Raw genomic sequence first — 25,288 nt, 5'->3', positions numbered from 1 at the left:
CAAAAAAATATTAATGACGTCGCGTAAAACAAATATTGCAAACTTTTATAAGTCATAATGAAACTGATCATAATTTAAAAGTATTAAATTATACTAAAATAAGTTTTGTAAGTATTAGTTACATAACCAAATATTAAAAGAAAGTAAAATTAGATTATGCATTTTAATTGTCTAAACTTGTGTAAAACTAAAAAATAAAATTTTAATATTATTGTCATTCTTAGTGTTGAATTGATTTTTTGTATGCGTTAGTATTAGTTTGATTTTGATTTAAACTACGTTATAATTAACAACATGTATGAATTATTAAAAAAATTTAAAAATTATATCAAAGTAAATATTTTCACATATAAAATAAAATTTTAAAAATTATATATATAATGTCGGATTGATTTTGTCTCGGATTGTTTTTTTAGTTGAAGCCAACTCAACTCAAATATATTTGAGTTTTTTTTCAACACCAAATCGAGGTTTTTTTTTCAATTTGATTCGATTTGCAGGTTGGTTCAATTTTTAGTTTGATTTTGTACACTCCTAATAATGAGTGTGAGTAAGGTGAAAATATAAAAAAATTCATTAATTATTGAAAGCCTTTTAGAATTGTAAGAATTGTCCATGATTATGAGTATGAGTAAAGTGACAGTATAAAAAACTCATTAGTTATTGAAAGCCCATTAGAAATTTTAAACTTGTCAGTGATTATGATGTGAGTAGGTGATAATATCAAAAACTCATTAGTTCTTGAAAGTCCATTAGAAATTTTAACCATGTTTATGATGTGTGTAGTCGATAAATCAAATGCCAATTAGTTATGATAAATGTGTGGGAAGCCCATTAGAAATTGTAACTGTTGCCCATGACTATGAGTTGAGAGTTAGGTGATAATATCAAAAGCTCATTAGTTATTAGAAGCCTATTAGAAATTGTAAATCTTATCCATAATTATGAGTGTGAGTAAGGTGATAATATTTAAAGTCCATTAATTATTAGAAGCTCATTAGAAATTTTAAGTGTTGTTCATAATATTATTATCTAATCAGTGTATGAAGTCCAATTATAATAAATGAAAATGAACAAAATGAATAATGGAAATGAATTTATTTTGACATAAAATTTTACAAATTTTCGAAAGAATTGTTTTAGAATTATTCAAACGTCTATCATATGATTTTCTAAATTATCATGTCGAACTGCCATGGGATAAAAAATGTTTTATAGGAAAAAAAGTTTGATATATCCTTTAACTTTGTTATTTAGAGCTAGTATACCCCTCGTTATAAAAATGGATTCATATATACCCATAATGTTATACAAATGATTCATATATACCCCTTTTCTCTCACGAAAGTGAACAACTTAATTTAAATTGATTTTTAATTATGTTTTTAGAATAATATAATCTATATGAGATATATTGATCCTCCTCACACATTTTTTTTTTACTTTTTTATTTCAACGACTATTTTAAAATTATTGTTTTTATGGTCAAATTTATTTATGTTTCACTAATTTTCTTGTAAAAATTATTATACATGCCCCAATATTATTCTTACAAATACAAATTTCAAATTATAATATAGCCGCAAAATTATATTATTAATTTTTTCCTTACATAAATGAGTGAAAGAAATAAAAGATGTTAAAAAGTAATTTATGTGTGAAAAAGATTATAATATAGCTTGAATTTTGCTAGAAGGATCATATATACCCCCACATGAACTTTTTAAAATTTTATAGTCAAAAGAATAAATTCAAAACAAAATTTTCATTTCGCTAAATGAAGGGCATATGTAAGCTCCTTCTGGTAGGGATATCTGTGATCATTTGTATAACGATAAGAATGTATATGAGTAACTTTTATAACGATGGGTATGATCATAAACTTTTTCATGTTTTATATTTCAAGGACAAAATATCAAAATGATTCGCACGATCAAATTAAGACATTAAATATCCGTCACAATTCAACAAAAAAATCGATCGTGATACTAATTTTAAATATTTTTATTGAAGTAAAAAATGACTAAATGTTATTTTTTCATGTATGTAAAATTTGACTAAAATTTAAGTCATATATATCTGATTCTTTTTAATCAATTTTGTTTTGTTCTTGGAATTCAACAATTCAATATACCCAAATCTTCTCCAAATAAGTTAAACATTTGAAAGTTAAAATTTCATATATACAAAAAACAAACTCCAATCGTCAAGAACAATAAATCTAACAAGCTCATTTTACCATAATGATAACGTGACATTATTTTTCAATCGATTATTTAAACTTACCTTTTAAATTTGAAATTTCTTAAAGCATTATATTTCAATTTCTATATACCTATTTAAAACATACCTTTGTACAACAAATATATTTGAAGTCACTATTTTTAAATGATTGCAACCAAATATAAGTGGTGTGATTTTTTCTCCTTTTTACATTTTCTGTTGTTATAAGATCGAAGCCCAAAATGTAAACCCAAGGCCCAAAAGCCCTTTAGCAACGCCAATCTCTCTGTCATATATAAACGAAGGAAAACCTATTTAGGGTTTCATCCATCGTCAGTCATACCAGCAAGGACAAGTGCAGAAAAATGGTGAAATTCCTTAAGCCAAACAAAGCTGTAGTGGTTCTCCAAGGCAAGTACGCCGGGAGGAAAGCGGTGATTGTTCGAGCATTCGACGATGGGACACGTGACAGGCCATACGGACATTGTTTAGTCGCCGGCGTAGCTAAGTACCCGAAGAAAGTGATCCGTAAGGACTCTGCGAAAAAGCAGGCGAAGAAGTCACGCGTAAAGACTTTCATCAAGCTTGTCAATTACAACCACATCATGCCTACTCGTTACACCCTGGATGTTGATTTGAAGGAAGCCGTTACAGTCGATTGCCTTCAGTCACGTGATAAGAAGGTTACTGCTGCTAAGGAGGCTAAAGCTAAGTTTGAAGAGCGATTCAAAACTGGGAAAAATCGCTGGTTCTTCACTAAGCTTAGATTTTGAGTGGTTTGCTCTTAATTTGGTAACTTTCTGTTCTGGATATTCAGAATATTTGCTCTGTTTTGTTCTTGTTCAAACAACTTTTAATTTGAAATGATAGATCTGGTTTTATCTTTTATGATTGTTCGAATTGCTAATGTTTTCTATATCTATGCTTTTGTGATTAATATTGTAATTATTATGATGAAATGAGTGTACACCTAACATGACTACCTACAAATCCCAGTATGATCTTTGATAAGTGCAGCTAGTTTGTTACCACTATATTGGTGTATGGTGGTTACAATTTAAGATTGTTTGTGGTCTTTACGTACGTGTATGTTGTGGTATTACATAGGGTATGCTGTTGTTGAAGTGAAAACACATAAGCTGTGACTCTAGAGAATTTAAATTCGTAACATGTATTGCTTTCTGAGGCGTTGCGTGCATTGACCTATGAATATTCGATGGATGTGTCAAGGAAAGCATATAATGATGTCAATCCGAAGTCCTACAGTGAGTTAAGTGAACTGTTTTCTTGTCTAGTTTGCTTGATAGTTGGATTGCAACATGATCAGAATTCGTCTGTGTCTTGTGTAACTGTTCCCTTAGAAGTGACTTTAGTTTTTGTTCTTAATAATTGTGTGTTGCTTCATATGGTGAACTCTCTCTTAAACTTTAAGTGAGGGATGTTCAAGTTTCCGAAGCATAAATGAATAGTCAGTATCAAACAGCATGGTGTATTTCAATTGCATTTTGCTACCTGTCTCCTGCTACATCCTATTTTGTCATTTCCAAGCTTTAGGAAAATTCTTTCTTCATGAGATTGAATGAATGCAGTTTAGTTGTTCTGATATTTACTTTCAGATTATAGCAAGTGCTGTTTAGGGTTTTATGATCAGTATTTGATAAATACCAAATTAGTAGTATGATCTTTGGTAAGTGCTTCTAGTTTGTTACCTTTGTATTGGTGTATGGTGGTTGCAATTCAAGATTGTTGTAGGTGGTATTACATGTGGTATGTTGTTGTAATGAATACACATAAGCTGTGACTCTAGTAAATTTGAATTGGTAATATATATTGCTTTCTGAGGCGTTGCGTGCATTGACCTATTAATGTCCGATGGACGTGTCAAGGAAAGCATAGAATGATATCAATCCAAAGTCCTTTAGTGATTTAAGTAAACTGGTTTTTTTTATCTAGTTTGCTTGATAGTTGGATTGCAACATTTAATTATCAAAATTCCGTCCGTCTTGTGGAAATGTTTCCTCAGAAGTTCACTTCTCAGTTTTTTTTTTTAATTCTTGTTGTTTATGTGTTGCTTCATATGGTGAACTCTCTCTTAAAATTGAAGTGAGGGATGTTCAAGTTTCCGAAGCATAGATGAATGGTCAGTATTAAACAGCATGATGCAAGTCAATTACATCTTGCTACCTGTCTCCTGCTACATTCTATTTTGTTATTTCCAAGCTTTAAGAGTGCTTTCGTCTTCCTGATATTGAAAGATTGCAATTTTGTTGTGTTCCGATATGTACTTTCAAATTATAGCAAGTGCTGTTTTAGAGTACTGTTAATGTTGTTTGGACTTGGGATTTCTCAGTCATAGAAGAAAGTATAGTAGCATCAATTTTGTTATGAGTTGCATGTATGATACGGATGTCATTTGTAATTAAGGGATGTCCTCTAATAAACTTAACGTAACCTTATTTTTGAGATATTTGCGTCCCTCTGGTGAATATTGTTGAAAATGTTTTTTTTCATGGAATGAGAAGTTTTGTTTCCTAACATGTTGCAAGTATAGTTGCCAAACCACTTTTGTTAAAAAGGTTCAAAGCCCAGAATATTTGTTAGTTACTCAAGAGTGTAAAGGTATATCAGTGTTTGCAATGTTTACTTGTTTTGATTAAAATTTTCATTAATATTTGGTTGAGCGGTTAAATGCTGGCCTCTTAGATGCCTTATAAACTGAAAGTATAGGGTTTACCTAACTACCTATAAATTTATCCGTTCATCAATTATGGCATTTTTATGACAATAATATAATATAATATAACTAATACCAACAATAGTAATAAGTAGATTTAAAATTCGGATGCTAAGTAGAATTTTTCTGAATGATTTGTCTTAATCGGATAAGCGATATAAATTAAATCATTTTATACTAAATTGATGAATATAACTATAGAGAATGAAACAACTATATTTTTAATTATGAAATTTCTTAATTCATGAGATATTCTTATTTATTCTTATTTTGTGATCAAACGACCCTTGAGAGAATAACTGTTCTTGTTTAAAAATTAAAATGAAAATCTTAGCAAATAAAGAGGAGAGTGATATGGTGTCACTATGAAATGTCATTTTGATAATCTAGAGAAAAAAAAAGCCATTTCATTTCTTATATTGATAAATACTTATCCGACGAGGAAGCAGACAGAAGAGTAATACTATAATATGCCATTGATTGTGTGAGAAGAAATTTTCCAAGTTACAACAAGAACACTTGAATATGCGTAATCCTTCAGGAGATGCAGAAAGATCATGAGAAGATAAAGAAATGTCATACCTGAAGTTAGTCGGCGACACCTAAATTGGAAGCTTATAATGATGGAACGAAGGGAAGTTATCACTAAAAGTTATTTAGTCATGATTATAGAGGGAAGTTGTCACTAGAAGTTGTTTAGTTATGATTAGAGCCGTCAAAATGGACTATTTTGACTTAGTAGATAGAGATGACCCTATCAAAACTATGATGGGGACAGGGTTGGATATAATTTTTTAAGTCATTTAAAATAAGGACTTGTATGCTCGGCTTATATAAGCTATTGACCTTTGATGTTTGATTAAGGTTGAGCCTAGGTCTGATTATGGGCCAAAACTTTTATTCAAGGGAAGTTTATAAACTGATATAATCTAATTACTTAGATACACTATGTTGTAAACTTGTAATACTACCAGATGTTGGTAAGCAGCAATGTAGGCAACAACTTTATACTCGGCTTCAGTAGAAGATCTAGAGACAGTAGGTTGCTTCTTTGTACGTCAAGAGATAAGATTAGAGCCTAAAATTACTGTGAATTCAGTAGTGGAACGTCGACTATCTGGGCAGCCAGCCCAATCAGCATCAGAATAGAACACCATTGTAGAATTGGATGATGATGCGCTAAGAAAAAGACCATGTGTAATAGTACCTTGCAAGTACCTAAAAATACGCTTCATCGAGTGCATATGAGTGGTACGAGGAGCATGCATCAATTGCGAGACAACACTTACAACATAAGAAATATCAGGATGAGTCAACGTTAAATATTGAAGTGCACCTACTATGCTCCGATATTCTCTAGGATCTGAAAAAAACTCACCATCCAACAAGTGAAAGGGAAGTTCAAGAAGCAAAAGGGGTATAAATGGGCTTGCAAGTATGAATATGAAACTTAAGCAATGAATCAAATACATATTTCTACTAAGATAGATGAAGATTAGTAGATGTACGGGTAGCATGAACACCAAGAAAGTAATGGAAATCACCAAGATCTTTCATGGCAAATTGACGTGACGGGTAGCATGGACACTAAGAAAGTAATGGAGATCACCAAGATCTTTCATGGCAAATTGACACGAAAGGAACTTAATGAAATCATCAATATGGAAACATAATTTTCTCTTGCAGCAATTAATTCACTAGCCCCTTCTCAGGATTTCATTGATCACGTTTTATTCGACCTTGGAAAAGAGTATGACACCTTGGTTGGCATCATTACATATTTTCCCGGTCACTTATAGCTTGAAGAGATTTGCACAAAACTTTTACTTCATGAGCAAAGGTTGCAGCGTTTCAAGGAACTTGACTCGCCAATTATGCATCAAGCATTTGCTGCACATTCCGTTTCTACACCTACTCAAGACTTTGGCTCTCAATTTGGTTCTGGTCGTGGTCGAGGTCGATCTTCTTCCAGAAGTCGTGGACGTGGTGGCAAAGGTTGTGGCTTTGGTGGTCGCGTGTAGCAACCACAAATAAACTCTAGCAACCATAATACACACATAAGTGCAACTGGACAACCACAGTTAGGTAATGGTGGTACTTACCCTTTCTCCTATAATTCATATTCTGTAGGTAGTAAGTCATATTAGGACTCTTAAAATCTTATTAGGACTATTGTTAGGACTCTTAGAATCTTATTAGTACTCTTACTTATGTGTAAGTATATCAGTACATGATTTCCTATATATATAGTAATACAGAGTCAGGCTCGTTGATTTGCTTATGCTATTCACAAATACATTCTCATGGTATCACATAACCAGAAATCCATCTAATTTCTTCTCTACGACATGTTGTCTTCTTCTTCCACTACACCAGTCGTTCCTTCTAGCGTCACTACAATTCCAGGTTCAAATCTTCCTTCAAGTGTTTTAAATATTCATTCAAGTTTTCCTTCTAGCATTAGTACTATTGCAGGTTCAAGTTTTCCTTTCTTTGGTCTGCTTCCTCCTGTTAGCATAGATTCTCTGACTCTACCAAATTTCGATTCTGTTGCTGATCTTGCTACCCATATTGTCACCAATTTAGTGACCATTAAGTTAGGTTCTGTGGAGGAGTACCTTACATGGCGCGCTCAGTTCACCTCTCTACTATTTTCCCATGAGCTTATAAGGTTCGTTGATGGCTTAATTCCTCACCCTTTTCCTCTTCTTGGTGATGCATCTTGGCAATCACCAACCAAATCCTCTCTATCGCTCTTGGATAAAAAATGATCAAAGTGTTCGTTCTTGGTTAGTCGCAACACTATCCCGTGAAGTTTTTCTTGATGTTCGTCTTCTTCCAACATCCATAGATATATGGTTATCCTTACAGCGACACTATATGGATGCGAGTCAGGCTAAATCTATTGAGTTGAAACGCCAACTCACCACCTTGTGAAAAGATTATAATATGAGTATTGGTCAATACCTTCACAATGCCAAACAAATAGCTAATTCTCTTGTAGCAATTAATTCACCAGTTCCATCTTAGGATTTTATTGATCACGTTTTACTCGACCTTGGAAAAGAGTATGACACCTTGGTTGGCATCATTACATATTTTCCTGGTCACTTATAGCTTGAAGAGCTTTGCACAAAACTTTTACTTCATGAGCAAAGGTTGCAGCGTTTCAAGGAACTTGACTCGCCAATTATGCATCAAGCATTTGCTGCACATTCCGTTTCTACACCTACTCAAGACTTTGGCTCTCAATTTGGTTCTGGTCGTGGTCGAGGTCGATCTTCTTCCAGAAGTCGTGGACGTGGTGGCAAAGGTTGTGGCTTTGGTGGTCGCGTGTAGCAACCACAAATAAACTCTAGCAACCATAATACACGTATAAGTGCAACTGGACAACCACAGTTAGGTAATGGTGGTACTTACCCTTTCTCCTATAATTCATATTCTGTAGGTAGTAAGTCATATTAGGACTCTTAAAATCTTATTAGGACTATTGTTAGGACTCTTAGAATCTTATTAGTACTCTTACTTATGTGTAAGTGTATCAGTACATGATTTCCTATATATATAGTAATACAGAGTCAGGCTCGTTGATTTGTTTATGCTATTCACAAATACATTCTCATGGTATCACGTAACCAGAAACCCATCTAATTTCTTCTCTACGACATGGCGTCTTCATCTTCCACTACACCAGTTCCTTCTAGTCACTACTATTCCAGATTCAAATCTTCTTTCAAGTGTTTCAAATCTTTCTTCAAGTTTTCCTTCTAGCATCAGTAGTATTGCAGGTTCAAGTTTTCCTTTCTTTGGTCTGCCTCCTTTCGTTAGCATAGTGTAACACCTTGAAAATTCAAGACTCATTGTAAAACCTAACATAGGTTTCATAAAGTCTTAACACAGTTTCTAAGTCCTTTTTTAATGAATATATGTCATTTAGGAGATTTAAGAATCAAAACGTCCAAAACGTTTGAGAAGTTGGTTCAAAGGGATCATAATGTGCCTTATCCTACTTGACTAAGTTTTAGGAGTAGGATTTGTGCGAACGTTGGTGGAAAGGTAACTAATGGATGTTTTAGTTGTTCCATGGTTGAAACGTCCAGGTACAACTCCCTAAGGACTAACCAAGGATCCTTTAGGAGGACCCTTGCAGTTTGATGCAACACTGCCTGGCAGTGTGCACCGACAGGACAGACGACGGCCCGTGTGTGGATCGACGGGTCGTCGATGCCACCTTCATCCCACACTTAGGCTGGTGGAGAAGGTCCCTTCACCTGTATAGTTTTTGGAATCATCGACGGAGTGCGAAGGTGCAGGCTACGGTTCGTGTGTGGATCGACGGGCCGTCGATGCCACCGTCGTACCACACTTAGAAACTTGGAGAAAAGCCTCGCCTGCACCAGTCTCTGATCGTACTTACGGATGTGCAGCACAGACCGTTGTAGACCAACAATCCATCGATCCAAGTCTCGTCGATGGGGTAGGCAAATTCCTGCATGCTTTAAATTAAGTTTATTTAATTAATTAAGTGGTTTAGGGGATATTTGGGGATTAAAGAGAGACTAACTAAGTTGATTAAGTCCTACTATAAATACCATCAACCCTCATTAATCAAAACACAACTCTCAAATAAACCTTCTTCCTTCTCTCTTCTTTCTCTCTCTCTAATTGGAAGACTCCGTAGAAGCTTAGCTTGGAAGGTGAACTGTGGGATGGAAAAGGGTGGATTCTTCATCAAATTGTTGAGAAAACATTAAGGTATGAGTTCTATTCACCTTTGAGATCTTTTCCTCAAAGGGTTCCTTTAAAATAGATTTTCAAAAAGTCGATTTTATTATGGGTTTCATCCAATTATGAAATTTATGTTATGGATTGAGTTGTTAATAAATTTTTTGGGTTATATTGAGTAGATTAACATGTAATTCAATTTGTTTATGGTAAATATTGATGGTTTGGTCTAAATTGAAGAATATGATCCTCTATCCCTAACTCTAAGTAGTGATCTTGACCTATATTGTATTATGATCATTCAATTGAATTGGTTGTTGATTTGATTACTATCCTATGGTGCTATTATGATTAAATTAAGATGAATTATAGGTCTATCATTCTAGTTCTTGAGATGTGATTTAGGGTTATGAATTATAATGTGAAATTAGCCTATATACCTTGTCTCAAGTTATGATCTAAAGATGAATTGTGTTATAGAGATACAATTGACTTTGTTATCTTATTGGTTATCATTGTGTGATGATGTTACTCCTCGAGTTGGGTTGAGTTATGGGTTGATGGTAAGACCTTGATGATAGACTATGATGAAAACTTGGTAAGTCTTAGAATCTCTATCTTTACTTCCAAATGTGATTAATTATTGTTAAGTCATGATATTACATTGGAGTATGCCTTATACTAGGATTATAGGGTGGTATGATGTTGAATTGAAATGTCTTGACTATGTTGTGAGGTTGATTAAGGTGTATGCGCTATAAGGATGGTGAAAACTATCAATGAGCTTTAATATGTTATGAAATGCTAAAGTGTTAACCTCACTTATATGAATTGTGATGAAAGGACTTATACTTATACAATTCTTATTCAGATATTGATGATGATGATTATACGAGGGGTAGACACTATGGCCTAAATTAATTTATGATTGATAATTAAAGGCTTAAAGACATTTCAAAAAGGGACTCTAGCTTAGTACTGAGTTAACTAGATAGAGAAGTGTCCTTTCCCACATAGGAAAGGTAGGAACACTACATTACTATTGACATTGGAGACTATAATGCCTGGCGCATAAAGAGGGTCCCAACTAAATCTCCTAATTCTTGAACTATGTTGCCCTATAGGAATACTAGCTAGTGGATCCACGTAGTTGCTATGTTTCATGTTTTGGTACTACCTTGGCAAGTAGTACACCTTCTTTCGGTGTAGGGTTTCATGACACAGAATTCCACACTAGCACATGTGGTCTATGTCGGTTAGGGCAAGATGTTCCCAAAAGGTAAAATGAATTAAGGGATTTGAACCTTAACTTGGATAACCTAATGGGTCTAGCTTAGTCTAGGTAGGGGTATGAACTCTACCTAAACATTGCACTAGTTAGCCTCGAAGAGAGTCTTAGGAGGAGGTTATTATATGTTTATGTTATGATAATATATGACGTATATATGATGACCATGGCATATTGTTGATACTATATGTTGAGTAGTTCATTTATGAAATGCGTTGGATTATAATGATAATATCCAATGAAATGCAAGCCTAAATTCCATGATATGTAAATTTGGACATTGGTCATGTTTTCTTGTTGAGGATACTTGATTACGTTAGATTCTGTGGAGGACTACCTCACATGGCGCACTCATTTCACCGCTCTATACTTTCCCATGAGCTTATGGGGTTCGTTGATGGCTCAATTCCTCACTATTCTCCTCTTCTTGGTGATGCATCCAGCAATCACCAACCAAATCCTCTCTATCGCTCTTAGATAAAAATTGATCAAAGTGTCCGTTCTTGGTTATTCACAACACTATCCCGTGAAGTTCTTCTTGATGTTCATCTCCTTCCAACATCCAGAGATATATGGTTATCCTTACATCGATGCTACATGGATCCGAGTCAGGATAAATCTATTGAGTTGAAACACCAATTCACTACCATGCGAAAGGATGATAATATAAGTATTGATCAATACCTTTGCAATGCCAAACAAATAGTTGATTCTCTTGCATCAATTAATTCACTAGCCCCTTCGCAGGATTTCATTGATTACGTTTTACTCGACCTTGGAAAACATTATGACACTTTGGTTGGCATCATTACATATTTTCATGGTCACATATAGCTTGAAGATCTTTGCACAAAACTTAAACTTCATGAGCAAAGGTTGCAGCGTTTCAAGGAACTTGCCTCGCCAATTACGCATCAAGCATTTGCTGCACATTCTGTTTCTACACCTATTCAAGATTTTTGCTCTGAATTTGGTTTTGGTCGTGGCCGAGGTCGATCTTCTTCCAGAAGTCGTGGCCGTGGCGGCAAAGGTCGTGGCTTTGGTGGTCGCGTGCAGCAACCACAAATCAACTCTAGCAACCATAATACACATATTAGTGCAATTGGATAGCTACAATTAGGTAATGGTGGTACTTACCCTGTCTCCTATAATTCATATTCTGTAGGTACTAATTCACCATCCACGAGTGTACTTGGTTCTCATCCATCAACTAAAATTTTTCAAATTTGTGGATCTCTTGGTCATACTGCTCTACAATGCACTAATAGGTTTAATCATTCTTTTGTTGCTAATGATCTTCCTAAGTTTTTGGCAACCATGTCTGTTGGTGAAACGAATTATGCTACTTTGGTACCTTGACCCTGCAACATCTGCTTACATGACCTCATCTTAAGGTAATTTTTTGCATAGAACTCCATATACCAGCTATAATAGTGTTTTGGTTGGGTATGGAAAATTAATCAATATTAGTCATACTGCATATGTTCAATTTCCTTCTATCTCTTGTCCCCTTCATTTACGTTCTGTCTTTCAAGTTCCTCAATTACAACATAACTTAATTTCAGTTAGAAAGTTATGTGAGGATAATAATTGTGTTGTTAATTTTGACTCGTCTTCTATTTCTATTTTGGACAAAGCCTCGGGTCAAACACTCACTCAGAAATTCGGTAATGGCGATGTATACTCTCTTTCCTCCAAGTCAGCGTGTTCTCCTTCTCAAGCTTTAGTTGCTCTACGACAATCAAGAGACGTATGACATTGTCGTTTGGGTCACTATGGAATTCGAGTCTTAGAGAAAATAATTCCATTCATTTGGTCAATCTCTTTCAGAATAATTGTGTTTCTTGTCGCTTAGGAAAAGCTCATCGTTTGCCATTAGTTGAACATTGTAGCTCTTTTCCCTTAGAGATTGTTCATTTAGATGTTTGGCAGTCACCTGTTTTATCTAATTTAGGATATCAATACTATGTTATTTTTATTGATGATTTTTTCAGGTTTACTTGGCTTTATCCCATGAAACATAAATCTGAAGTTTTTATGTATTTTTATGCCTTCAAAAACTAGTGGAAAGTACATTCAACACTAAAATCAAATGCTTTCAAAGTGATGGGGGTGGAGAGTTCGACAACAAGGTTATGGTCTCACACTTTTCTAACTGCGGTATAATATTTTGTAAGTCATGTCCTGACACTCCCCAACAAAATGGGGTTGCAAAAAGGAAGCATCGACATATCCTTGAGATGGTGCATACGATTCTCTCAGATGTCACAATACCATCCAAGTTTTGGGTTGACGCCGCCTTTTATATAGTTTACACCATCAATAGGTTAGCATCACCATTCTTACATGGAATTTCTCTATTTGAGAAACTTTTTCAAACTCTTCCAGATTATAATTTTCTCAAGCTATTCGGTTGTGAATGTTTTCCATATGTATCTCCAGATTATAATTCATACATGTATTTCAGAATATTTGGACTCAAAATTAGGTTAATTTGTTCTAGATACACTTTATCTAAATATATTTGCATGTATCTAGGATACATAGACAGATCTTGCACCCTTGCCTCCCTCCAATCTTACTTGTCACTGTCTTATATCGCTCACACATCTAGTATGCAAGATACATTTTAATCACACTAGATTTTTTGCTAGTGTTATTTAAACAACACCATTATTTGTAATATTTGATTTGAAAATCTTCTCTTTTTAAGATGTTATAGAATTATAAGTTTGAAAAAATATTAGCCCACCCTAACCCTCGACCCTTCTAGTGTTTGGTTGGGCTGAACATTTACAAGTCCTTCCAGATGAAGGGCCGCAACGCCCTAGCTCTTAAGTTTTCTTGGCCTGCGGGGCTTGGACCCACACTTTTTGATAGCTCTATTTACGATAAATGTTTTAGGAAAACTCACCTAACTGTACACCATTTATTATCATATTTTCTCATTTTTCCTACCATTTAAAAAAATATCAAAAATTCCTTTTTTGTTCCCATCATTCCCTTTTCCGGATACATTGATTTGAAATCTCATACCCATTATTTTCTTTCCTTTTTCAAGCCAAGTCTCTACAGTTACCAACATTAATTCATTTTTGAATTTCAAATATTTTCTCTTTCCCATTAATAGTTTTAAATATTTAACAAGTAGATTTCATTCATCACTTCAAATTTAAGTTTCTCTTTACAAAATCTAGTTTTTTCATCTAAAAACTGAAAAACAATTAGTTGTGATTGATTAAGCATAGACAAAAGGATCTCCGAAACACATATATAACAAGGAGCTGAGCAAGTAATTGTGATTGTTAACGTAATGCCAAAGAAGCTTTTATTGTCCTTTTTCATATGTTTATTGATCATCAATCTTATGACATAACTTTCGGTCTCTTTACTGGAAGAGGGGCAGAAGTCGTTGCAAATGCAGATAGTTCATCTTGGAACTCATTTGGAATTGTTTCAGAAATTTCTAATTGTGATTCTGATACACTTCATTCCATTGATTTGATCTTTTAGTATTGGTCTTACCCAATTAGTTCGAGAAGGATACATCTTTGTTGCGTTCCATTGATTAGATTGTTGACTTTTTGTTCAATTTTTTGGGTGTTCATCTTTTCCGATACATATAGGTTCAGATTTAAAAATGTATCTAGTTGATTTTATTTCTTAAACTAATGTATATTGCCTTCATTTCAACGTTATGATACATTGCAATTCTATCATACACAATGTATCGTGTTCAAATATTAATTTTGATACATAACCTTAATTAGTTGTGATACTTGATACAAAATTATATCAAATATATCATTTATCATCTATCAATCTTTTCAACTACAACATCCTAATAAAAAGGGAAAATTCACAAGTACCCCTAGACTATGACTAAAATTTCATAGACATATCTTAACTAAACTAAGATCCTATTACCCCTAAACTTATTTTTTGTAATTTTATGTAACTTTTGTTTTATGTGCTAATATATATCACTAATATATGCTAATATCTTTAATTCATAAATTATTTATTTTTTGTCTATCCAAGATACTCTCTGGATTCCCCAATATTTTCCCAAACAAATCTTCGAGAATCCCAAGATATTGTACTAGATCAAGCTTGCCATACTTTTTCCCTTTGGGTAAAATAATAGTGACAAAGCAACGTGGGGCATTGAAGCTACTTGGAGTAACATGATAACTACTGTATTATATTTGTTTGCAAAATGGAGTATCGAAACAGACGTGACAAGCTACTACAAGCATTTCTTTACAAAATTTTCAGCAACTTTACACTTCATTCTTACGATTTATTTATTAAATATTTTCTAATTTAGTATCTTTTTTTTTAAAAAAATAAAAAGATAATTTTACTTGTTTACATAGACTTAATATTTTTGAAAAGTGTAGTGGATAATATATTTGAGATTTTATCTATTAATATGGGTAAGATGAATTCACTATCTAAATTAATGTTTTCTTAATATGTTTGTAAATTCATAATTCAAAAAATAAAAAATACAGGAGATTATTATTCATCATGTGGGGTTCATGACTTGTCCACATTGTGGCAGAGTTATATGATCCTAAAGGTCATAATTCAATTGAATTCCTTTATGAGAAAAATATATTAGAAAATAAACTAAAATTGTTTTTTATATATCAAAAACATAAATCCCTTAACATAAAATAAAAAAATGAATTTAGAAGTAGCTTAGCACGGTTCAAACTTAAGTTACTCAGTCCATCTCTAATTCACTATTTTATTCATTCGGTAGCAGATCTTTTACAATTGAGCAATTTGAATTAGCTCTGATTTGTTTAAAAAATGTTATTTGGGGACAATTCAGTATAAATTGATATAAATTTGATAACCTAAAGCATTCGTCATCATAAATTTCAAATAGTTGATGAAAAAAAAAAGTTGTTTGAAATTGACTGATTGTACAACTAGTTTTCAAATATGTGATGCCTCCTTTAAATTTGATAAAATTGCTTCACTCGAAATTCTATTATGAATTCTTCTATGTTTTTGAGTAAATATAAACCGATTCGCTAACATTTTTTTGTTTCTTGAATTTCCTATATTAAGGTTAAATATTACTCTAAAATTAACCCAAAAAAAAAAGTAAATTTATTTAAAACACCTAATAATCAAGAGGGAGAACATTTATTTCCAAGGAAACTATGTTTTTTCCCTTGGAAGAGATGTGAATATATTTATAACGATGAATGAGGGATTATAATAATGGTAGTACTAGTATTATTAATAGGAGTATAGTATTTTTATGATTGAGGAAAAATTCAAACACAAAAATACAAAAACCTCACTTCAATGTGTCCTACAAAAGATGAATAATTCCAAAAAGTCATCACCCTTTTTTTTCACAAATCCCCCTTTCAATTATCCTCACCACTCATTTTTTTATTCTACATTCTTTGCCATGTGATGTGATGAATGATCATGCTTTTCGTATCTGCAATTCCAATTAATCATACATCTTCGTATTCATCTTCCATGTCTTCTAAGCGCTCAATTTCTGAGTTTACTCCGGTCTCAGATGAACCTCAACTTCTTACTAAACGGCCCCGAAATGAAAGGGGAGAGGAAGAGGAAGAAGAAGGTGAGGAGTTACTTCTCGTTGACGCCGATTCCATAGGTCTTCGCCTTCTCGGCTTGCTCCTTCAATGCGCTGAGTTTGTTGCCATGGAGAATCTCGATGAAGCTGCTGATTTATTGCCGGAAATCGCTGAGCTTTCTTCGCCGTTCGGCTCATCAGCTGAGCGAGTCGCTGCTTACTTCGCTGAATCTCTATCGGCCAGAATTATCAGTTCTCATCTCCGATTTTATTCTCCGCTTAACCTCAAATCCCTAACTCTCACGCATTCCCAAAAACTCTTCACCGCTCTGCAATCTTACAACACAATAAGTCCGCTCATCAAATTCTCTCACTACACTGCAAATCAAGCTATCTACCAAGCATTAGAAGGTGAAGATCACGTCCACGTCATCGATCTCGACATCATGCAAGGTCTTCAATGGCCAGGATTGTTCCAAATCCTCTCCTCTCGATCGAGAAAGCTCCGTTCCATCAGAATCACCGGCGTCGGATCCTCCATGGAATTACTCGAATCCACCGGCCGTCGACTCACCGAATTCGCCAACTCATTCGGACTTCCGTTCGAGTTTCAACCTTTTGAAGGCAAAATCGGACACATCACAGACCTGAATCAACTCGGAGTCAAAATTGGGGAAACTACCGTTGTCAATTGGATGCACCATTGCCTCTACAATATCACAGGGAGTGATTTAGGTACTTTCCGATTGTTAACTTTGTTAAGGCCGAAATTGATCACACTGGTTGAACAAGATCTGAGTCACGGAGGAAACTTTTTGAGCCGATTCGTTGAGGCATTGCATTATTACTCCGCCTTGTTTGATGCATTGGGGGATGGATTGAGTGAAGAGAGTGCAGAGAGGCATAGAGTGGAACAGCAGTTGTTCGGTAGCGAAATTAGGAATATTGTAGCGGTAGGTGGGCCCAAGAGGACGGGGGAAGTACCCGTAGAGAGATGGGGCGATGAATTGAAACGAATCGGGTTTTTACCCGTTTCATTATCGGGTACTCCAGCTGCTCAAGCAAGTTTATTATTAGGGATGTTTCCGAGAGGGTATACGTTGGTGGAAGAAAATGGGTGTTTAAAATTGGGATGGAAGGATTTATCGTTGTTGACTGCATCTGCATGGCAACCTTGCGATTAAGATAGCCCATTTTTTGGTTGTTGTTTCAATTTGTAAGTTTTGGATGATGTTACAAATACCATAACAAATTGGACATACTAATAAGTGAAAGTGCTCTTTGTTCACTCTGGTCCTAATTCTGAGGAGGCCCCTACACATATGTATTTGTGTTTATCATTCTTGAAAATTTTGTTCTTTTAAGAAAAATAGTAATTGCATTGGATTAAAGAATTCTTGTCCTTTTCTTTACTAAATAATTGTGGTGGAAGATTCTATTTTGTCTGTTACATCCTCTCTATTAGACCTTACATTTCCTTAAAAAATATTTTAAATTAAAGATATATTTTATGATGGCTAAAAACTAAAAGTTCGACCAAAATAACTTTGAGAAAATGCTCTAAAATCTTTCAATTTATAGTCAGATTTTCAATTGGATACTCATATGTCACGGAGTTACATTACCTTCTAGGCTATTTTAAAATGGAGTTATTCACTCTCTAAATGCTATAGAGTGTGTAGTTCACTCTGTTGGAGAGATTGAGAGCAAAAACATTTTTTCAATTTATGCGAAACTTTTTATTTTTTGATAGTCAAATAGTTTAAATTTAATCAAAATTTTACGTATAAATTTTCAAATTTTTAAAAATGAATTTATATATTTATAAACTACAGAATAATTATTATAAGTCATAATAAATAATAATTCAAAACATTAAAAGCTAGACTTATTCAAATCTTGAAATCTGAAAATGTCACATAAATTGAGAATGAAATAATTATTTTTGGAAAAATTAGCAAACTAGTCAAAATTAACAACTTAATTAGTAAAAAACTCATTACTGTAAAAATTTTAGTTAAAATGTCAAAAATGTAATTATTTTGAAAAAGAATATATATACTAATTAAACCCCTATTTTATCTCTTAAAAGATTAATTTATTTACATTCCTATGTATATACATAGTTCATGTTTCTCAAATTATTTTTATTATAAAAAAAAATCAAAATCTGCAAATTTTCCCCATATCTCTCTCTTCCAATCCCACAAGTAAAAAAAATAAAATTTTCTCTCCATATTTTCTTGTTCATATTCCTATTCAACCTTCAATTCCTTCTTCTCTTCAATCTCAATTTTCTTATTGTCTTCTACCGAAATGTTATTTTTTTATCTTCAAAATCTGGATTCACACAAATTCCTCCAATTAAGGTATTTTCATCGTTATCTTCTTTTTTCTTAGATTTATTTTCTGATTTTATTGTTGTTTAAATTATTCTTATTTGGTGAAAGTAGGATAATTTTCGTTTAGAACTATAAAACACTCTTCAATGGACGATTCTATGAGACACTATTCATCCTAGTAAAATGATTTCTAGTGATTTTCCACCATTTAATCTATGTATTACTCAAGAAATAGCGGATATTGTAAGATTGGTTCTAAAATGAAGGAAGAGAGACGACAAGAACAAAGTCGTCATCAAATTCAGATTGAAAACGTAACTCGTAGGGTACAAGAAAATGACGGAGAAGAACAAATTGTTGATGAAGAGGTATTTAAGTATTTTTGCATGTTTAGATTTTTGCATGTTGAGTTGAAGTTAAAGGACAATTTGTTCAACAATGTGTATTCAATATATTTGTAAATTTCTTGTTATGTACAATGTGCAATATTTATGTAAATACATTATCAGTAAAATATAAATGAATTTTTTTGGGTGCCTGAAGATTTCAAAAAACTTGTTGAAGACCAAGAACAATTTCGTATGTTGAAGACAAAGAACAATTTCGTATTAGTTTATTTTGTATTTATAATTTTTCTTAGAATTTTGTATCCTTTCTCAACTAATATTCAAATTAGTATGTATGCTATTAATATTTGTATTTATTCAAAATCTCATGTTGTATAGTTTATGAATCTTGTATTTGTTCCTAATTGAATCCATCCCAAATGTATACAAACTATATATTATTTTCTTTATATGAAGAACAACTTCCTATTAGTTTCTTTGTTTTTTTTATAAAAAAAAAATTCAGAATTTTGTTTACTTTCTCAATTTGTATTTAAAATCGAATGTATACAATTAATATTTGTATTCATTCAAAACTTATGTTGCATAGTTTATAAATTTGGTATTTGTCCCAAAATTGTATTAATTCTGAAGGTATGTCAACTAGTTATATATCTTATTTAAGAATGATTACAAGAAATATTCATTTATTCCTTTTCAATTTTATATTTCATTCACTTTTTCATCATACTAATTTTTTGTATTTTATATATTACTATACAAAGTTCTAAATAAAAACTAGAACAAATAGAAATACAAAAAAATACATATTGAAATGAATACGAAATACAAGATTTTTGAAAGAAAAAAAAATAAACAGGGGAAAATACATGAATACAAATATGTTTCTTAAATAACTATAGATTAACTTGGCATACCTATTGAAATAAATACAAACTAATAAAAAAATACGATATAAAACTATAATTAATATAAATCGAATACATAGTGGAAGGAATACAATTTAAAAAAGGTTAAAATTCTGGAGAAAAAAAATAACAAAGTTTGAGTTTTCTTTGAAAATGTAACTGATGAGAAAATTAAGTGATCCTTATCTTTTTCTGAAATATTCTCTCCCTTGATTTCCTCCCTTTTGTAATTAAATAATCCTATTATTTAAATAAAAATATAAATAAGATACATAACAAACTAAAATTTTGGCATTTTTATTAAATATTGAAAATGTTGTTAATGAGCCCTCTTAAATGTTAAAATATTGAAATTTTGATATATTTCCCATTATTTTTTATTAGATACGTTAAAATGGGCTTAGCCCATTGCGCTGGCCTAACCTAACCCTATATTGGGGTAAGGTTGGGATAAATTTTTTCAAGCCTGTTTGAAACTAGGGCTTATAATCCAAGCCATATAAACCCCTGACCTTGAAGCTTGATGAAGGTCATGTTGGGGTCGACCCATGAGCCAAAACTATTTATCTAAGGGTAACTTACAACAATCTCACTAGTATATGACTTAATTACCTAAATGTACGTTATGTTGTAAAATTCTGAATCTTACAAAATTTTAGTACTTTCAAATTCATGTATCTCGGGATGCATGTACTTAAAATTAGGTTAGTTTGTTCTAAATACACTCTATCCAAGTGTATTCGCATTTATCTGGGATACATATACATATCACGCACCCTCACCTTCCTCTCATTTCGCTCGCATATCTGGGATGCATCTCACAAGATACATATATGTCGCGTATCTAGTATCCTAGATATATGTTAATCACACTGGATTTTTGCTAGTGTTATTGAAATAACAACATTGTTTTCCATAGTTGATTTGAAAATCATCTCACTTTTTTACTGTTATAGAATTTTAAGTTTGAAAAAACAAAGAAGGGCTAGTAGCTTGGCCTCGGTCCTTTTAGGGTTGGGTTGAGACATTTTCAGGCCTTTCCAGATGAAGGGTCGGCTAGCCCTAACTTAGCAAATTCCGTAGCCCATAAGGCTTCCGCTAGGTGGGACTAGGCCAACCCTTTTTGACGGCTCTAATTTTTATACATTAAAAGAAATATATTACACAGCGGACACATATACATCATAACTTAATATGAATCTGGGGTGAGTTTCTAAAATATCTAATGGGGTAATATTATACTAAATTAGCGTACTATGGAAGTTCATAGACTTTTTTTATTTGACTAGTTTTTGCACACCTCGATTAATTCTACAAGATACATGTCATCTTTCACCAGCAACATGTAACAAGTAACTTTGTCTAATAAGGTTAGGATAGATGAAAAAAATCCCCTGATTTTTTTTGTCCCCGCTAACGATCGTTAAAGGCTAAGACGTCTATCGATATGATCTTACTACTCTATATGAATCATTAAAATGGGCATCAACTATTTATGCCCTAGTTCATCTCCTCCATCTTCAAACTCTCTCTCCCTTCTAAATTTGTTGAAATTGGTCATGTCACAAGAGTTCGGAATGCCAACTTTTTTTTTTTATATAAAACTTGATATTTGTTTGTGCGTAGAGTACCGTAGGATCAAGAGTCAAGACATCAAGGATCCTTGCGAATCTGGATTAAAATAGATTTTAGGGTTGTAATTTTGTAAGGTGTTGTAAGTAAGATTTTGTTTTACTTTTCTTTGAGCTAGAGCAACAAAAAGCAGACTACATATTTTAATTTTATTTGGGCAAATAGTGAATGCAATTATTTTCGTTGAAAATATGATTTTCGAACAAAGAAAAGATCTGGAATTGACGAAAATACAACTACTTCACACAACAATGTGAGGTATGTTATGCAGTCTAATATGAATGAAGTTGAAGAAAATAGAAATCTACTAATGTCCTTGCAAAGGAATACTCTACACGAGAGAAATGTTTTAAGAGGAAAATCGAAAGAAAACAAGAAAACAATCGACCATTTGAGACTAATTTGTGGTCTCTTGTTGCTATTTATATTTTGCAAGTATTGCCTAGTTTTTTTAGGTTTATTAGATTTTATGTACTTCTTCTGTTCGGAATTGTTTGTCATATTGCGTTTTTCAAAAGTTAATTTTACTAATTTTCAAAGTTAAATTAGATCACATTAATTCAATATTTTAAACAAAAAAAAACAGATATTCTAAAACTATATGAAAAGTACTATAAATTGCAATTTTTTTGCATATTAATATGATGAAAGAATACATATTAAAATATTAGTTAAAGTTTTTATAATTTAACACTAAAAATAGAAATCATGACAAACAATGCCGGACGGAGGGAGTAATGTTTCTTTTGTTGTAATTACACTTTTTATGTAGTTCCTTGGTTAACTTGAGCATGTAAAATCTACCGTGTCTTGCCAGGATTTGGTTGTTCACTTTCCTAATTCTATTTGCCATCAACTTTCAAGATTCTTCATTGGTTCAAGATATAATTATAGAGAACCTTGTTGGAATTGGAGCTTTAAATTTTTTTACTAAAATTTTCATTACGCTCTATTAGAATATACAACTTATATTCATTTAAATCAAACATAATGATAAATCACTTGAATAAATAGTATGATTTGTGTTCTTATCATCACTAACATAAGAATCTTCTTAAAAAAATAAAAAACACTGATCAATCTAAATGACTAATTGACTACTACTCGACATTGAAGTTTTAGTAAAATCCTATTTTGGGTACTCTTTCAGAAGATGTTCTACTCATCGCTTTGAACATGTCTTTCAGCGTGAACAAAACAATAATTTTGCCTTCAACAAATTGTCTTCAATATGATATAGTAACTCAATTTTATTGATTACTACTTACCCAAACTATGTACATTATATATTACTTGTCAGTATATTTATGAATGACAACACAAAACACACCACAATTTGTACTTTCATCAAATGATATTTTTGAGTGATAACTCAAATTGTTAACTTTATAGGGCACATTATTCATTGAGTGCAAGGAATAAAGATAAATAGATATGTAATAAAGATAATAGTGATGGAATAAGTGTTTTGTATCTTGTTTAATTGTCATGTTTGAGATAACTTATGCTACCATTTATACCATAGTGATGTATAACTATTTTGGATAAGTAATACTAGAATAAAGTGTTCACAAAAATAAACATAGTACACATATTCATGTGCGCTAGTACTTTTTTCTAATAGTGTTAAAGTTGAAGAAAGATGAAACCTCTATTGATGAGAGCTTGGTTAGAGAAGAGGGGTTTAGAGAAGAAGCATTGAAAATGTGAATCGATTTTCATTGAATTAAGAAAAACTGAAAGCAGTACAGTGTTTATATAACAAACACAACAAACTTTGTAACTAACTTTCTGAATCTAACTAACTAATTAATTGAACCACTAATTAACTACACTAACAGCTAACTAACTACATTAACAGCTTAGTGTAATTACTAATTTAACCTCAATACCCCCCTCAAATTGGAGCAGAGGTGATCGAAGACAATTTGTCCAAAAGTGTAGAGTGTTTAATCCCAGTTAGTGCTTTGGTAAGAACATCTGCCAACTGATCAGCAGTATCAACATGATGCAGTGTAAAAAGCCCTTCTTGTAGCTTCGATCTCACAAAATGACAATCCACTTCTATATGCTTCGTACGTTCATGGAAAACAGGATTTCTAGCAATGTGTATGGCTGCCTGACTATCACAAAACACAGGAAATGGTGCAGCCTGATATATATTCAGCTCCTCAAACAATCTCTGCAGCCAAGTTAATTCACCTACTACCTTTCTCAAGGATCTGTACTCTGCTTCAGCTGAAGAGAGTGATATTGTTTCTTGTTTCTTGGACTTCCAACTAATAGGACAATCTCCCAACAATACAATATAACCACTAACGGATTTCCTTGAATCAGGACAGGCAGCCCAATCAGAATCACAATATGCTTGCACTTCAAAATTTGCAGCAGACGACATGAAAACACCTAGAGTAGGATCTTTCTTGAGGTATCTTAACATGTGAAAAGCAGCATGTAGATGAGGTTCTCTAGGGTCTTGCATATATTGACTGAGAAGTTGTACACCATAAGCGAGATCAAGTCTAGTATGTGTAAGGAAATTCAGCTTGCCAATAAGTTTTCTATAGTAAGTAGGGTCATCTAGAAATTTTCCTTCATGAGATCTTAGCTTGATGTTTGGATCCAGTGGAGAGGATAAAGGAGACGTGTAATCACAATTGAACTCTTTGAGAAGGTCCAACACAAACTTTCTTTGAGAAATCAAAATTCCATCATTCTTGTACTAGACTTCCAGGCCTAGAAAGTAATGTAATCTACCAAGATCTTTGATCTTAAACTGGTTGTCAAGAAACCTTTTGAGCTCATTAATCTCATCATTGTCTGTTCCTGTAAGTAAAATGTCATCCACATAAACACCTAGAAACACATTAGATTTACCTTTTTTTCTGTAAAACAGTGAATGGTCATGAAGAGAATGTTTATATCCTCTTGTGTGCAGTGCTTCAGTCAACTTTTCATACCACTGCCTACTAGCCTGCTTTAGACTATACAGTGACTTGTTGAGTTTGTAAACCAAATTCTTGTGAGGAGTGACTAAACCTGGTGGTATGTCCATGTACACTTCTTCATGTAAGTCTCCATGCAGGAAAGCATTGTTAAAATCAAGCTGATGTATGTTCCACTGTTTCTTTGCAGCAATAGCAATGAGTATTCTCACAGTAGTCATCTTTACCACAGGTGAAAAAGTTTCTGTGTAGTCTATGCCATGAGGTTGAGTATATCCCTTTACTACAAGCCTTGCCTTATACCTCTCTACACTTCCATCAGCCTTGTGTTTGACCTTATAAACCCACCTACAACCAACAGGCTTCTTATCCTTTGGTAGGTGTGTGAGGGTCCAAGTGTTGTTGTCATGCAGGGCAAGAAACTCTTGTGTCATAGCCTTTTGCCATGCAGGATCCATAGATGCTTCCTCATATGTATTAGGTTCACAGTCATGAGAGACATTCATTACAAAAGATTGACTGTCAGAATTTAAAACATCAGGAGACACATGATTTTTAAGAGTAAAAAGGGC

At 33.0% G+C, this 25,288-nt stretch overlaps 2 protein-coding genes and 2 non-coding genes across 4 annotated transcripts; all 4 read left to right on the top strand.

Annotated features, from left to right (window-relative positions):
- Positions 1-2,446: 2,446 nt before the first annotated feature.
- Positions 2,447-3,111, top strand: LOC101255809 (large ribosomal subunit protein eL27x). The gene has a single exon (XM_004243593.5). It carries the CDS (start codon positions 2,589-2,591, stop codon positions 2,994-2,996), a length of 408 nt encoding a protein of 135 aa, XP_004243641.1. The 5' UTR covers positions 2,447-2,588; the 3' UTR covers positions 2,997-3,111.
- Positions 3,112-3,618: 507 nt separating this feature from the next.
- LOC112941937 (small nucleolar RNA snoR137) lies at positions 3,619-3,753 on the top strand. The gene has a single exon (XR_003247586.1). It is a non-coding gene; the product is annotated as a small nucleolar RNA snoR137 (small nucleolar RNA).
- Positions 3,754-4,290: 537 nt separating this feature from the next.
- On the top strand, positions 4,291-4,425 carry LOC112941936 (small nucleolar RNA snoR137). The gene has a single exon (XR_003247585.1). It is a non-coding gene; the product is annotated as a small nucleolar RNA snoR137 (small nucleolar RNA).
- An 11,704-nt stretch (positions 4,426-16,129) lies between these two features.
- Positions 16,130-17,936, top strand: LOC101256307 (scarecrow-like protein 23). The gene has a single exon (XM_004243595.5). It carries the CDS (start codon positions 16,422-16,424, stop codon positions 17,724-17,726), a length of 1,305 nt encoding a protein of 434 aa, XP_004243643.1. The 5' UTR covers positions 16,130-16,421; the 3' UTR covers positions 17,727-17,936.
- Positions 17,937-25,288: the final 7,352 nt, after the last annotated feature.

The sequence above is a fragment of the Solanum lycopersicum genome, chromosome 7 (assembly GCF_036512215.1).
Source record: "Solanum lycopersicum chromosome 7, SLM_r2.1".
NCBI lineage: Eukaryota > Viridiplantae > Streptophyta > Magnoliopsida > Solanales > Solanaceae > Solanum > Solanum lycopersicum.
This window is presented reverse-complemented; position numbering and strand designations above follow the sequence as displayed.

Excerpts from the sequence above, each read along its gene's own strand:
- LOC101255809 (XM_004243593.5), top strand. The coding sequence starts at position 2,589 with ATGGTGAAATTCCTTAAGCCAAACAAAGCTGTAGTGGTTCTCCAAGGC.
- LOC101256307 (XM_004243595.5), top strand. The coding sequence starts at position 16,422 with ATGATCATGCTTTTCGTATCTGCAATTCCAATTAATCATACATCTTCG.